General features: G+C 37.7%; 1 protein-coding gene across 8 annotated transcripts in view; it reads right to left on the minus strand.

The window, feature by feature from the left end:
* Positions 1-14118, minus strand: part of AMPH (amphiphysin) — a 123419-nt gene that overhangs the window by 32997 nt on the left and 76304 nt on the right. For all 8 annotated transcript variants that reach the window (XM_088053554.1, XM_088053550.1, XM_088053546.1 and 5 more), the window contains exons 4-11: positions 13591-13685; positions 9464-9559; positions 8043-8150; positions 7578-7663; positions 5881-5956; positions 4919-5001; positions 2201-2339; positions 600-728 (exon numbers count right to left, since the gene is read on the minus strand). In XM_088053554.1, the coding sequence (XP_087909680.1) occupies positions 600-728; positions 2201-2339; positions 4919-5001; positions 5881-5956; positions 7578-7663; positions 8043-8150; positions 9464-9559; positions 13591-13685 (812 nt within the window). The remainder of the gene's footprint in view (positions 1-599; positions 729-2200; positions 2340-4918; positions 5002-5880; positions 5957-7577; positions 7664-8042; positions 8151-9463; positions 9560-13590; positions 13686-14118) is intronic.

The following is a 14118-nucleotide window of genomic DNA, read 5'->3' on the forward strand; positions in this document are numbered from 1 at the left end:
TTAAAAATATCATAATAGTAAGATGAAATTAATTTTGATCCCTCCTTTGCTATGCAGCTAATGTTTCTATGAGCAAAGACAAGTGAACGAATCATCTACCTGAAGCAGTCTTTTATACCTGTAAAAACTAGACAAGGTCCATTTTATAAAAATCACTCAACAGAAAGAAGGAATACTTTTGATGATTTTGATGAAGGAAACAGAAGTAATGAAGGATCTCTGTAAAGTTCCACTTGAGATGCTTAGCATTAAAAGAAACATCTTAGATCAACTCTCAGCTAGTAATGCAACACAGATGCATTTAAATCTCAAACATGACTGTATCACAGTATGTTTAGTCAGACCTCCCAGGAAATCACTCTTTTTTTCAATATGTTAGCAATGTTAACCCTTTTGAGTGATTATGTGTGACCTATTCAAAGGCAGAACACCATACATGTAACTCAAGATTACAGAAAGTGGTAATTGTGCCTCTGCCTTCTACCTGTGCCTTCTTTTTCCCTCCCCAATGAAGATCAGCCCCAGGGGCATTATCTTGGAGAATGGGTGATCTAGGGTGATTACATGCGTGGACTTCTACACAATTCACTGAAGCTTACCTGTGATGGGGTTGTCACATTGATTTCTGGGACAAAGTTGTCGTCAAATAAGTTAATGATGTTCTCCTGTTGCAACTCCTTCGTGGGTGTGAGTTTAGGCAGCGGTGGGACTGGCGGACCTTTCCTCAGCTAGGCAGACAGCAAAAATGTCACAGACTACTTCAGGGATAAAAGAAAATATTTAATCTAGGCCTAAACAAATTGTCTTAGGTTTGTACTTTGGCTTATGTTTATACATGGGAATAAGCCATGTATTGAAAGGACCTGTTTAGCTGTTCACCACCAAATGCTTTGAAATAAACGTTATGGGAAGAGCAGAACAACCCTATGTTTCAAAGTCATTAAAACTCAACGTTTCACATTTGATACAAAAGCAACTCTTGGTTGTTTTCTTTCTGCTGAGACAGGCACACCGTGTAAGACACTAGCTCTTCTATGCAGCCCATAGCTGGAAGGCTGATACTGCACAGAAACAATGCCTCTGCAGCTTTTTGGCTTCATAAGTTCATATGTGTTTAGCTTTGGGATTTTGTATCTGCTCACCTGTTGCTAGCCTTAGGGTGAACTTAATGCTAAGAGCACATCTCTGGGAACTATACCACTTCTAAGGTATTTAGTTTACTATATTCCTTCTGCTCTCCAGAGATTCACGTAACTGTGATGAACTAATTGCTAGGAATAATACCAAATAGTATTGGATAATTTTTAAATCTATCAAAAAACCAAGAAAATAAATCCACAAAAAAATCCTCAAATAGTATAGTGACATAACACCATTGGCACCAATGAGGCTGAGTCCTACCAGGTGGATACTCAGGCAGTGAGTTGTCACATTTTGGGAGACCAGGGAAAATAAGCATGGTCACATGCAAGATACAAAATTGATTTTCTTCTGACATGCAGACTGCATAGAAACAGCAATCAGTACAGAAGCTATCCCAATTCCAAAAATATCCGTAACATCAACACAAGTCTTTGATATACACATGAAGTATCATATACAACTCATGCTACAGATGGAAGCGATGAATGAAACCAATTCTTATTTTTGAGAACAGAAATTACTCCATTGATTACAACAGTGTCGAACTTCCCCATTTATGTTTAAAACAATAAAACTGTAATTATCAGTAATTAGCAGAGCAGTATTTCAGCTAGCTTTAGTTTTCATTGTTTTAGAGAGTGGCCAGACCAGTGATATTCACTGGCTAATTTTTCCCAGGGTAAGCATTAATTTGAAGATGAATGAAGAGCAGAACTATATAGTGTACAAAAATTCACAGGGAGGTTTCAGAAACAGGATTTTCAAACTATCACTGCTGGTATATGGGTCCTTAGAGACAATGCAACTTTTTAAGCAGTGTTTTTGCTTTGTCACCACAAGTCCCACCAATTCACCAGGCACCCAAATCTTTCTTCTTTCCTCTAATATAACAACGATTTTCTATTCATGTTGTGACACAGGGATGAACAAGCGATGAACAAAACAGACTGCAACAGAACCAGTGGCTTCTCTGCCATTACTCAATCTACCAAGTACATCATCTCAGCTATCTTTCACTGCACAACAGGCCAGGTCCCTCTGCCAGGTATCTCCTTACCTGTGTGGGTGACTTAGGTCGGGCTGGTGCCGGGGATGCTGGTGCCAGCATATGGTTGGGACTAGCAGTAGGGCTAGGTAGGGGAGAGACCTCCTCTGGTGGTGACGGTGTTTTTGCAAAGCGGAGTGGACCTGAATCACTAGACAGAAGCAGAAGAATGGCAAGGACATACATATCTTGCTGACTTATTACTTTGAAAATCGGATGCTGAACTGCATCCATGAAGTAATGTCAGTGACCACAAAAAACAGTCCACACTGGAGATGAGCTAAGCCATTAAATAGTGACTAAAACTAAAATTGCAGTTAAAGACAATTAAAATTCAGTGTCAAAGGAAGTTTTAATTTTGAATTTTTGATAATCTTGATTTTTGGAACATTTGTTTATCTGATCATTGTAGCTTGAAGAAAACATAGTACCTGCATTTTTTTCAGATTCTGGACCTGAAATACCATTTCACTTATACATTTTTAACTACTATAAACTGTGAAATGGATTTACTGTCTTAATTTCACACGTTTGTTGGAATAAAAGACTCTAAAGATTAAAAGAACCCAGAGGAAGACATAACAATGAATAATGCAAACAATTTTAAAAGCCCAGCAACTTCAGAAAGGTTTCAATAGAACAAAACACAGCCAAGATTATTATAAAGATATCAGTATTTGGAAGGACAAATCACAACAATCATAAACAAGCAGCAGTCTAGTGACTTCTACAGAGCTCTGCTGATACTAAGAAAAGATCTGATAAAGTTGTAAAAAGCATCTGCCCTTCTCATGAAAGGACCTGGTGCAAACACTGAGAAAATATTCAGCTACCTAGATATGCAGAAAGCTTACAGTGAGGGAGGCTATGGACTACAGTAGCCAACAAGCACAGTACTCAGTAAGAGCGACACCTACACATCCTCAGGGAGAGCAGAAGCACTACCTGATTGAGAGCACAGCATAAACATGATCCTAATGCTAACACAAGAAAAACTGTTCTTTGAAAGGACAAACTTAGCTCACACTCACCACCTCTTTCTGTGGAAATATTAAAAGAGAAAAAAGAAGCAGTCATTATGAAATTTATGTTCCAGGTACAATATTTGCCTTCAGGACAGAGTGTTCAGTAGGATGCAAGTTTTTAAGATGTTTCTTTTTATGCAGTTCTTTAAAATAAAGATTAGATACTGTACTTGTCTAGTATCAACTTCTCACACATCTAAAATGGAAAGCTGTTTTATCTCATCAAGACCCACTTGTGAGTCTTTTAGAGTATCATCACTAATAAGGGAAATAAAAATCTATCCAGATTTTCACACAAGTACAAACAGTACGGCAAAAGACAGTAACAAAATAACTGAAAAAATGGATTTTTAGAAAGCTTTTTAAGAGTTCACGCTACATTAAATGACATCTAGTAATTTGCAGCAAAAATAATTTTGCTTTTTTCTTTCAGTGATGGAATGAAAAATTCAGTGGGAACAAGCAAGTGCATGTTGGACATGGTCTAAAAGACACAGGTGGATAAAATACTAATTTTTGTTTACAATAAGTGCTTGAAATCTTCCAGCAATACATCATTTTACATCACATAAAGGTATTCTACAAATCCAGTTTGTGAGTCTGTCCTAAATGGGCCAAAGTTAACAGCTCCGAAGGCAATATGTAATATACAATCATGGATTGTACTGAAATAATCTAAAATGCAACTTCTAGTGATGTGCTTATAAAATAGTTCTGAATTTTGCATTACATCAGAAGATTCAGTATCTCATTCTTTGTTCCTCTAAAGAGAGATTAAAACAAATGTAGGAGTATCTGCCATATTTTTGAGGCAGACATTACGTTCTTTGGTCAGTCTTAATTGCTGCTAATCCACCTCCATCCTGGGGGCAAATCAGCAATTTAATTTTAATTTATGCCTCAACATTATCTGGCTTTTGTGTTATAAACTGATTTTCTGGGTGGAAAATGTTGATGTGGGCAGAGGCCTAGCACGTGGCACGTGCAGCAGGCAGCTGCACACAAGAGGGGCTATATTTGTTGAAAGCAAAAAATCCAGAAATACTGTACTGGCATCGACTGACCTTAAGAAAGCACCATCTGATTTTAAACTCCTTTTGGTTTTGTGCTTTAAAACAAGATTTCACTTGAAAGTCTTTAAAAGTATGGTATTTCATGACATTCTCTTTATTAAGCTTTTCTGCTTCTATGATGCACCCTCAGGTCTTTACTTTTCCCCGTAGGCAGAAGAGATAAAAGCTGGCATTCAAAGGCTGGGATTCTCATCTAATAGTAGGAGCTAAAAACATTTCTCAATATTTCAAGGCCTTAAACAAATTATGAGAGTTAGCAACATAGCTGTAAACTAAGCATCTAAGAATAAATGAGCTTAGGGTTACTGCGAAGCTTAAGTTAGTGCACTTAGTTGGTGCAAATTGATGTAACAGTCTACAGTAAACTTGGCTAAATTGAAACAGCCTTCGTTCTTTTTTTTTTTTGGAAGGACTTTCTAGGAAAAGAGTCAGTGAAGAAGGAAGATTTAAGATTTGCATCTTTACTGCTGTTGAGAACTTCATCCCAGACACCTTCATCTACTACCCTGAAAAAATAATGCCTGTTACCATGCTGTGAAGAAATCACTACAGATGGTGTTGGTGATTACTATATATGCTGAAACCCACAAAGCCTACAGCAATGCAATCCATTAAAAAGGCAATAAATTTACCTTGGTGCCCCTTGAATGGTGAAGGCCTTGTCTGCATGCTGATCCCCCAGCTTTGTCATCACTTCATATAGTTTGTGACATAACTGTGAAAACAAACCAGTTGCCTGAGTTTATGTGAACAGCTATAGTCATGATTAAAAACACAGGTGATAAATCAGGTCTGACAAATGATAAATTGATAACTTTATGTTACAGTATTAAACCTAACAAGAATTCTCAGCGCCATGTATAGCAAACGCCCAAAAAGAAACCCATCAAAATCCACAGAATCAAAGATAATAGCAGTTCTTCAAAAACTTGAGCCATTTTCTAGAGAACAAGTTCATAAGTGTGATTGAGTGCTATGTGAGCTCTGATGAAAGAGGTCATTTAAGTTTAAAAAAAAAGTAACATGGGAAGCCAAGAAGATCCATGTTTTCCCTTGAGAAGTCTAATCCAAATTTTCACAGAGCATCACTAAAGTGAGTTTCAAAAAAAATTTTGGTTCCAATTCGAAGGTTGCTATAGATAATACATTACTATTTAGCCAGGTACATTCAAAAGATCCTCAATGAAACAACTTGATTTGCCTAACAGTCACAGATAAAATATTGCATTGCTGACAACGCATATAACAGACTTGAAGGGAATGTTTGACATGCTTCTCTTGTACTGATTAAAGCAAAGAGGTGCTTAGCAATTCTTAGCACAGCAAAAATAATTAGGGCAACAGTAATTATCGAAATAGAAAGTGAATTTAGTGCTACAACTGATATTGCACTGCAATCCAAAATTGTAAGGGCTGCTCCTTCCTTGAGGAGAGAACAAATACGGCAAGTAGAAATGAATATAATTATTATACTACAAATCTGGATCTATGGCAAATTCTCATGTGTGCCTCTGTTAGATTTTTACTATAAGACATTTTTTAGCTGTCATGCATATCTTAATCCATTATACATGAGATAGTCAGTTTTACTCACTAAAGCTATTTCCTTGTGAAACTTGGCTTCAAGGCTGGATACATTTTTGAAGGTGTTCACATAGAAGCCAATTCGTCTACAAAGGATGGCACAAAGAAAGGAAAGAGAATAAAAGATATGTGTGGGATTAACTGTTTTCTGGACTACAAGCAACATTCTTGACTATTACTCTTAGCAAAACAAATGATGAAATGTCAAAATTTCAGACTAGTTTGCTCACGATTATTTCTGTTAGTGTTAAGATAATGTATTTCACACCGCCCAGTCAACCAAGCTGAGACTACTTCACATCAGATGTCTCTGGCTTTTTTTAAAGAAGCGTGGAAAAGGATGGTCACAAGTGCAGCACAAGCACAGGGAAGACAAGATGCTCTGGCCATCCATCTCCCACCAGAGAGCACACAACCATTTCTTGAAAGGAGAAAGGTACCATTCCAGCCTGTGAGTCCCTGTGCCCAAATCTTATCACAGAATCAAGGTGATGCACTTGTGTCTGAGGTCAGCTTTAATGTATACAGCTCAGTACAGCCCAGGCATGGGCATCCCAAGCTCCACTCTGAAACACATGCACATGTACATAAGAGAAAATAATTCAATATAGACTAGACATTTCAGTGCGTGTAGTCAAGAATCTGCATATTTGGGGTGAATGATTACATTCTTGTACATTTCAAAAGTAGAAGCTCTTTTCTAGGGTTTTGTTTTATTCTTTTTCCTATTTAAAACTTTCATGTATAATTTCTCCCAACTTTTATTAATAAAATTTATCTCTGGAATAAGAATAAGCCTGAAAAATGTCAGCTCAATAGATAATTTTCTTCCTGAAAAATTGTAATAACTAAAATAAAGCACTGCAAAAGCAATTGCTTTCTAAATTATGCATATTGCTCAAATTAAATTCTACTTTTCCCTGAGACTAGCTGCTGCTTTTTTATACAAAATTTACTGAAGTAAAAGGGCTCTTACTCTAAGTCATTCATATGCAGTTTTACTTTTAGTAGGCCCATAAAATAAATACCCTGAAGTGCTAAGAAGGTCTACACTGAAATAGGCAGAAACACAGCAGGAAAATCCTCTATTGGTCTGAAATTTAACAGGATTTAATTTAGAAGGCAGAGAAGACAAAGGATACTTCACATTTCCACTCCAGATTGGCAATTGTTAAAGAACATAATACACTAATGAGATGCTTATTTTTCTACTTCTTTTGTTCTCCCATTCATATTGTCTGCATTTTCTGTATAAACACAATCCATGATTGAACATCTTGACTGAATGACCTATGCCATCAAATCATTTAACATCACAACATAATCAGTGCAAAACTATAAAATGTGTCTTCTGGTGTAGTTGTAATAAAAAATGACCTATAAGTAGACCCAGATTATGACAGACTACTCTGTGCTCTAGCATAATTATTTACTCACAAAATGGAAACCTTTTTCACCTCAGAATGAAGATATGGTAATGAATCTCAAGTGCCAACATACATTGAAAGAAATAAGCAAAAGTGCATTTACAGTACATATATTTTTGGAGCACTTGCATATATTTTTCCTTTTATTATTTCAAGAAGGAAATAGATGGAATCTTCAAGAACCCAACTATCCATTTTCTTTTGGCTCTGTTAAAATTCCCTGATTCCCTTTCCTTACTCCCCATTTAAAGCCTTGCATACAGTATCTCTCTAGGCTTACCGTGACCACAGAGATGGCAACTCTTCTTGCAAGTCAGTGTTAAACTCTTCAAACACTTTCTGTGCTTTTTGAAATTCTTCTTCTGCCTAAACCAAAATGAAACAGGTGACTTCTAAAATCACTATGACATAACAAAACCAAAATTATTTTTGTGTGGTTTTCTTGGTGGGTCTCTCATAATTTTTATTAACAAAGAATGTTACTCAGTCCCACACCATGGAGGCCAGTACAGGATTTGTTGTCCTCTCAGTCTCATCAAGAGAGGAAGCTAGATCTCAAACAGGACTCCTTTGTGAAAGATGCTGGGCATGCCTACCACATGAACCAAAGCATCCAGTGCTCATTTATGCTTAGAGATACTATATCTAAGAGAGCAAAAGGAAATTTTGTGCTCTGTCTCTGTACAGAAAAAAATGCCACCCAATATCCCCAGGTCTTCTGACAGCATGTTTCTGATTGTGCTACCTTGGTGATTCTCCCCTCATCTTTTCTTTTTGAGCTCTGCAGGGCTTCTAGATGATGCCTTGCACTGTCGTAGTCCACTAGCTTTCTGCTTCGTTTTGCAATGCGAGTCTGTAAGGGGTAGAAATGAAAGTAAATATGAGGAGCAGTTTTAAAAAAGCCATTTTACTTGTGTTGTCAATTTAGTTTTTGACGTATTTTTATTTTCCCATCTCTTTTGTTCATATCTGAATTATTATATTATGTAGGAGGAACATAGAAATGGTAAAAACGAATCAAACATTATTTTCAAACATTATTATCAAACATGGCACAAACTAATCACATTATTTTAAATAAGAAATCATTTTACAGATCGTTTGGAAAGTTTTTTCATGGGTGTAGGGCTTACAGGCCTTAGAGTTGAGGTAAAAGTCTTACGTAAGACTTGTCACATTCTCTAGAATCAGTGAATCTGTTAAAATCATGGTAACACTGTCTTTCCCCCTTACATACAGTGTGAAAATTCAGCAATTAATGCATTTTTTCTAGAGTTGGAAAAATGCTAAAATATACTTCTCTGTATAACTGTTCTGACATGCACCTAAAATACTGGAGTTCAAGATATAGATATAGATACATTTTGATATAGTCTTTACAAAGCTATATATTTTATGTAAAATTCACATACTGAGAGGGCATAAGCACAGTTTGATTTAAAACAGAGTTTAAGACTGTACATCACTAATGCCGGTATTTTTAGATTTTTTTTTTAGTCCTTGATATAAATTACAAAGGGTATGACTGTGTCTTACCTACTCAGTTATAAACCACCACAAAAAAAATCCAGTTATGCCCATACAGTTGTATTCAAATATAAAAGTATCTACCTCTCACCTATACTGCTTCTCTAGCCTCATTCATTTTGTTTAGCAGTCATCTCTCTGGACTGTACATCAGATGAGCATCTGGAGGAAGCTAACATCTGTACAACATTCTCTCGTGATGTGTATTACAAAATCCTTTTATAACTAATTAAAAGACAGGAACCATGGCTTAGATAAAACAAAGACTCATGAGTGCACCTATCCCGTAACAGAAAGCTTTCTTTCCATGTAATTTGTCTGGCATTTTAACAGCTGAAGAGCTTAATGTGTCCTTATTGAAGCTGGTTAAAATTATCTCATACCAAAGAAACAGGAGCCTCTACAAAGGCTAATTTACTCCAAGTACTACTGCATGAAAAATATTTTGTTCACTTGGAAAATCAGCCCTGCCTAATGTTAGGAATTTACTTACAGGACAGTATCTTGTACCTTATAGGAGAGCATGACATCCACCTCCCACCCTTTTTCATTTTTTTTTGCTTGTAATCTCATTTTAAATTTATTTTGCAACTCAACAGAACTTTAAAACTTGTTCTTTATAGAAAATCATTACTCTACTTTGATATCAGGAAATTGTCCTAGATATGTATCCAGCGTTAACAATGACCCATCCACCAGTTTTTGATGGAAGTCTTCCCAAAGTTCATCACATTTCTGAAAAGGTAGAAAGGAGAAAAATGTACTTAGTAGTTTAATGCCACTCTAAACCTAGGAGAAATACAAATGTAATTGGCAAAGATTAATATTTCTGAAGTTTTAAAATGTTCTTTATGGAAATAAATCAAAGCATAAACATAAGGTGAATGAAAAGGAATACCTTGATATTGCAAGTTCAATTCACAACGAACTAAGATTCAACTTTTAAACTAGTTTGTGTTTTCATTATTTCAAATAGTAAGTGCTATGTGAAAATAAGGATGTCATGGATTCAAGGTGTTCCTCAGGGTTTCAGGTCCCTGAGGGTCAGTAACACAGAATGTGAACCTGGCCTAGCTCTTGTGTCTAAGTATGTTCACTGATGATGAACCTTGTTTACAGAGAAAGGAAGTACAACAAAAAAAATAGAAGAGAAAATAAAATAAAGGGAAAGGTCTTCCCATCTCATTCTTTTTGTGCCATCAAGGTACATTTGATGAAGTGATTGATGCAGACAAAAATTCTACCTTGTGCTGCTGGAGAATTAGAATGACAGATAGCAAACATCCCAACATCAGTTGGCAAAATAAATAAAATCCATACACCTGTCACCCTCCTCTGCCCTGAAGGTACAGTGCTTTTCACCAGTCCTCTTTGGAGCTCTGGGGTAGTCACTAGGAGAAACCCGTGTTGTTTTCTGATTTTTAGAACATATTAATGCAGCTCATGTGACAAGGACTCAGTGGGTGAGATTCCTTATTAGAAGCAAATTCTGTTACACAGATATAATGCTTGAGGTCCTGCGTTCTCCACTGACCAAATCATTATCACATGTTAAACATCCTGATTTCCCTTTTCTTTGCACATTTCAAAAATCACTTAACATCCTTCCCTTTGATGGAAGGGAGGCTAATAGGTGTAAGCACTGCTCTGCAGGGCTGTTATCCTCACTGACAAGTCTGGAAAGCTATTCCCAAGTGTTTGTTTTATCATAATCTACTATACAGTATATTATAAATGCTGTGTGATGCCAGCTTTCAGTTCATTTATTTCCTACTCCAACAGAGTCCCTAATGAATGACTAGAATCTATTAAACGTGTTTAAAAGAAATACCTCATTTATTAACACAGCATTTAATCACAGTGGTCTACAAAGCACCACAGCATTAGATTATAGCAAGCAACTGCCAGTACTGTGTGTTTGCCTTTGTATCTTGCTGATATGTCTTTTGAACAAATTAAAATAATAGAGATTTTCTGAAAGCTAATGGACTCAAAGAACATTGCTGAAGGATTCTTTAAGCCATCATCTTTCCTACCATACAGAATAAGTCCTTTTAAGTGGATTCCTTTTGGAATGATCATTTATATCTTCAACTGAACAGATACATAGTTGTTTTTCACTTTAGGCTGATATCACAGAGTTACAGAACCACAGAATCAACTAGGTTGGAAAAGACCTTTGAGATCATCAAGTCTAACCTATGACCTAACACCACATTATCAACTATAACATGGCACTAAGTGCCACATACAGTCTTTTCTTAAACACCTTCAGGGATGGTGACATCACCACCTCCTTGGACAGGTGATTCCAATGCCAAATCACTCCTTCTGTGAAAAAATTCTTCCTAATGTCCAGCCTAAACTTCCCCTGCTACAGTTTAAGGCTGTGTCCTCTTTCCTGTTGCTGGTTTCCTGGGAGAATTGGTGGGACCAGCCCCACCTGGCTACAACTTCGTTTGAGGCAGTTGTAGACAGTGATAAGGTCTCCCCTGACTCTCCTTTTCTCCAGGCTAAACAACCCCAGCTCCCTCAGCTCCTCATAGGACTCCTCATAGGACTTGTGTTCCAGACCCTTCACCAGCCTTGTTGCCCTTCTCTGGACATGCTCCAGCATCTCAACATCCTTCCTAAACTGAGGGGCCCAGAACTGGGCAGAGCTCTCATGGTGTGGCCTCACCAGTGCTGGTGAGGAAGAACCACTTTTCTTTTTCTGCTGGCCTCACTGTTCCCGATACAGGCCAGGGTGCCATTGGCCTTGGCCACGTGGGCACACTGCTGGCTCATGTTCAGTCTGCCATCAATCAGTACCCCCAGGGTCCTTGTCCAATCCATGGGCTGCCAGATTTTCCAGGATTGTTCCATGGGAGATGGTGTCAAAGACTTTGCTGAAGTCCAGGTAGACAACATCCACTGCCTTCCCCACATCTACCAGGCAGGTCACCTGGCCATAAGAGGAGATCAGGTTGGTTAGGCAGGACCTGCCTCTCCTAATGTCATGTGGGCTGGCTCTTATCCCCAGGCTGTCTTGCAGGTCCAGTGTGATTGCACTCAAGATGAATTGTTCCATAACTGTGCCAGGCACCAAAGTCAGGCTGACAGGCCTGTAGTTTCCTGGATCCTCCTTTCAGTCCTTATGGATGGACATCACACTGGCCAGCTTCCAGTCATCTGAGACCTCTCGAATAACCAAGACTGATGATAAAAGATGAAAAGCAGCTTAGTGACCTCTTCTGACAGCTCCCTCACCACTCTAAGGTTGATCCCATCTGGTCTCACAGGCTTTTGAACATCCAAGTGGCTCATCAGGTCACTAACTGTTTCCTTCTGGATGACAGGGGATCTATTCTGCTCCCTATCCCTGTATACTAGCTAAAGAGGCCATCTGTCCTGAGGAAGACCTTTTTTATTGTTGACAATTGAGGCAAAGAAGGTGTTAAGTTCCTCAGCCTTTTCCTCATCTTTGGTAACTATATTCCCCACCATGTACAATAAAGAATGGAAGTTTTGCTTGATCTTTCTTTTGATATAAATGTATTTATAAAACCACTTTTTATTAGCCTTTACAGAAGTGGCCAGGTTAAGTACTAACTGAGCTTTTTCCACTCTAATTGATGCATTAATCAATACACCTTTTTGATTATGTACTGATAAAAATCAGGAGATTTTGTAACATTACCCATGAGTCTCTTATTAAGAAAACACACCTAGAATTTATCTTTACATTTAATAGAGCTTAAGAACTGAATTTTAGTCCTTTCACACTCAACTACAGATTTCTGAGTGTAAAATCTAATCTACAGATAAAATGTAAGGTGCAACAGCAAGATGCACCATGAGATTATCCTCTGCTTTACCTAAAACAGTATAAAAAACCTAAATCAACCAACCAAAAAAATATGTATCTTAAATTAGGCAGTTTGGAAGTTGGGTGCTTTTAAAATCAAAAAACCTTTGCAGCAGGGAAAGGTAGGAGAAGGCAGCCATAGAGAAGAAAAGCAATCTGTACACTGCTCTGTATTCAGGTTTACTGTTAATTATATTATCAAGGAGGCCTTGCAAACCGAATGCCAGCTGGTTAAACCCTTAATTGACAACCGTTTGCACTTTCCTGTCACCACCATCACATTTTCTGACAGACTTCCCCCAGAAATGAGGCTCTTTAAGCAGGCAATTCAGAGCACCTCCAATTAAATGCCTCCCATGTTTTCTAGAAAAACCTATTCTTCTCTGGAATCAGAGAATCTTCCTTAATCACTGGAGGAAGGTAAAAAGTAAAAATAAATAGAGTCCTGAATGCTAATTTGCCTTTAAATTCTGCATTATTCTCAGAGAGGGGTGAGTGTCTCATAAGATACCCTGTTTAGTACCACTAAACTGGCTCAACAGTTGTTACACAGCACAAAAGGATAAGCAGATTTGATAATTTTTAACATTCTTTTTAACTGAGAATCCCGACTGTAAAATTGCACGTAAGATACCTTTGTACAAACTTGTCAGTCAGGTGTTGTCAGGACCAATTCTGCTCACACTGACGTTATCTCAGTGGGAGCTTTTATCAGCTAGTTCATACAACAGAAACTGCAAGTGCTGCATCTGGCCAGCAGGAGTTGCATTTCGCAAGATCCATAATTTATATGCTGAGAAAACAGGATTTAACATGACATGAAGGATTAAGGTCAATTTTGGATGCACACTTCTCCTCAACAGCTCAGATCAATCCATTTGCATCCAAAATACTTCTTCCCTCTTTCCATACATCTTACCTCTCCAATCATTTTCACATCTTCACGTCCATACCAGTCTGGCTCATACACTTCATGGAGAGACTCTGTAAGCTTCTTTGAGGCATCTTGCATTCCTGCAGTTAGATGGAAAGAGGAACATATAAGTGCAAACTGCAATAAATAGTTGCTAAATATCTTTATTTTCACCCATGTGTACCCACTATGCTATTCCCTCTGGTACATTTACAAAAGAGATACCTGAACTTGGGGAGAGCGCTGTAATGGACGTGGTTTTATGAAGAATCTTATACAGTCACACAGTAGGTTTACAAGTTTGTGGAGCCCAGTGCTTATTTATGTTTGCAACAGGGTGGCGCCTGCAGAGGATTGTGTGAAGCCAAACTGGTCAGTCACTTTTGGAGCTCTTGCTACCACAGGTGGAACAAGAACAGGGACTATTGATGGTTATCACTCTGTAATACACAGAGGAGCTGGCTTAAATGTAAAATAGCTTCAGTGATATTATGAGAAAGGGCCTAAATCTATCTTCAGCGAGATCAGTTTGAC

This window comes from Pseudopodoces humilis, chromosome 1 (genome assembly GCF_049639895.1).
Source record: "Pseudopodoces humilis isolate 2021_Gansu_Grassland_sample_001 chromosome 1, ASM4963989v1, whole genome shotgun sequence".
Lineage (NCBI taxonomy): Eukaryota > Metazoa > Chordata > Aves > Passeriformes > Paridae > Pseudopodoces > Pseudopodoces humilis.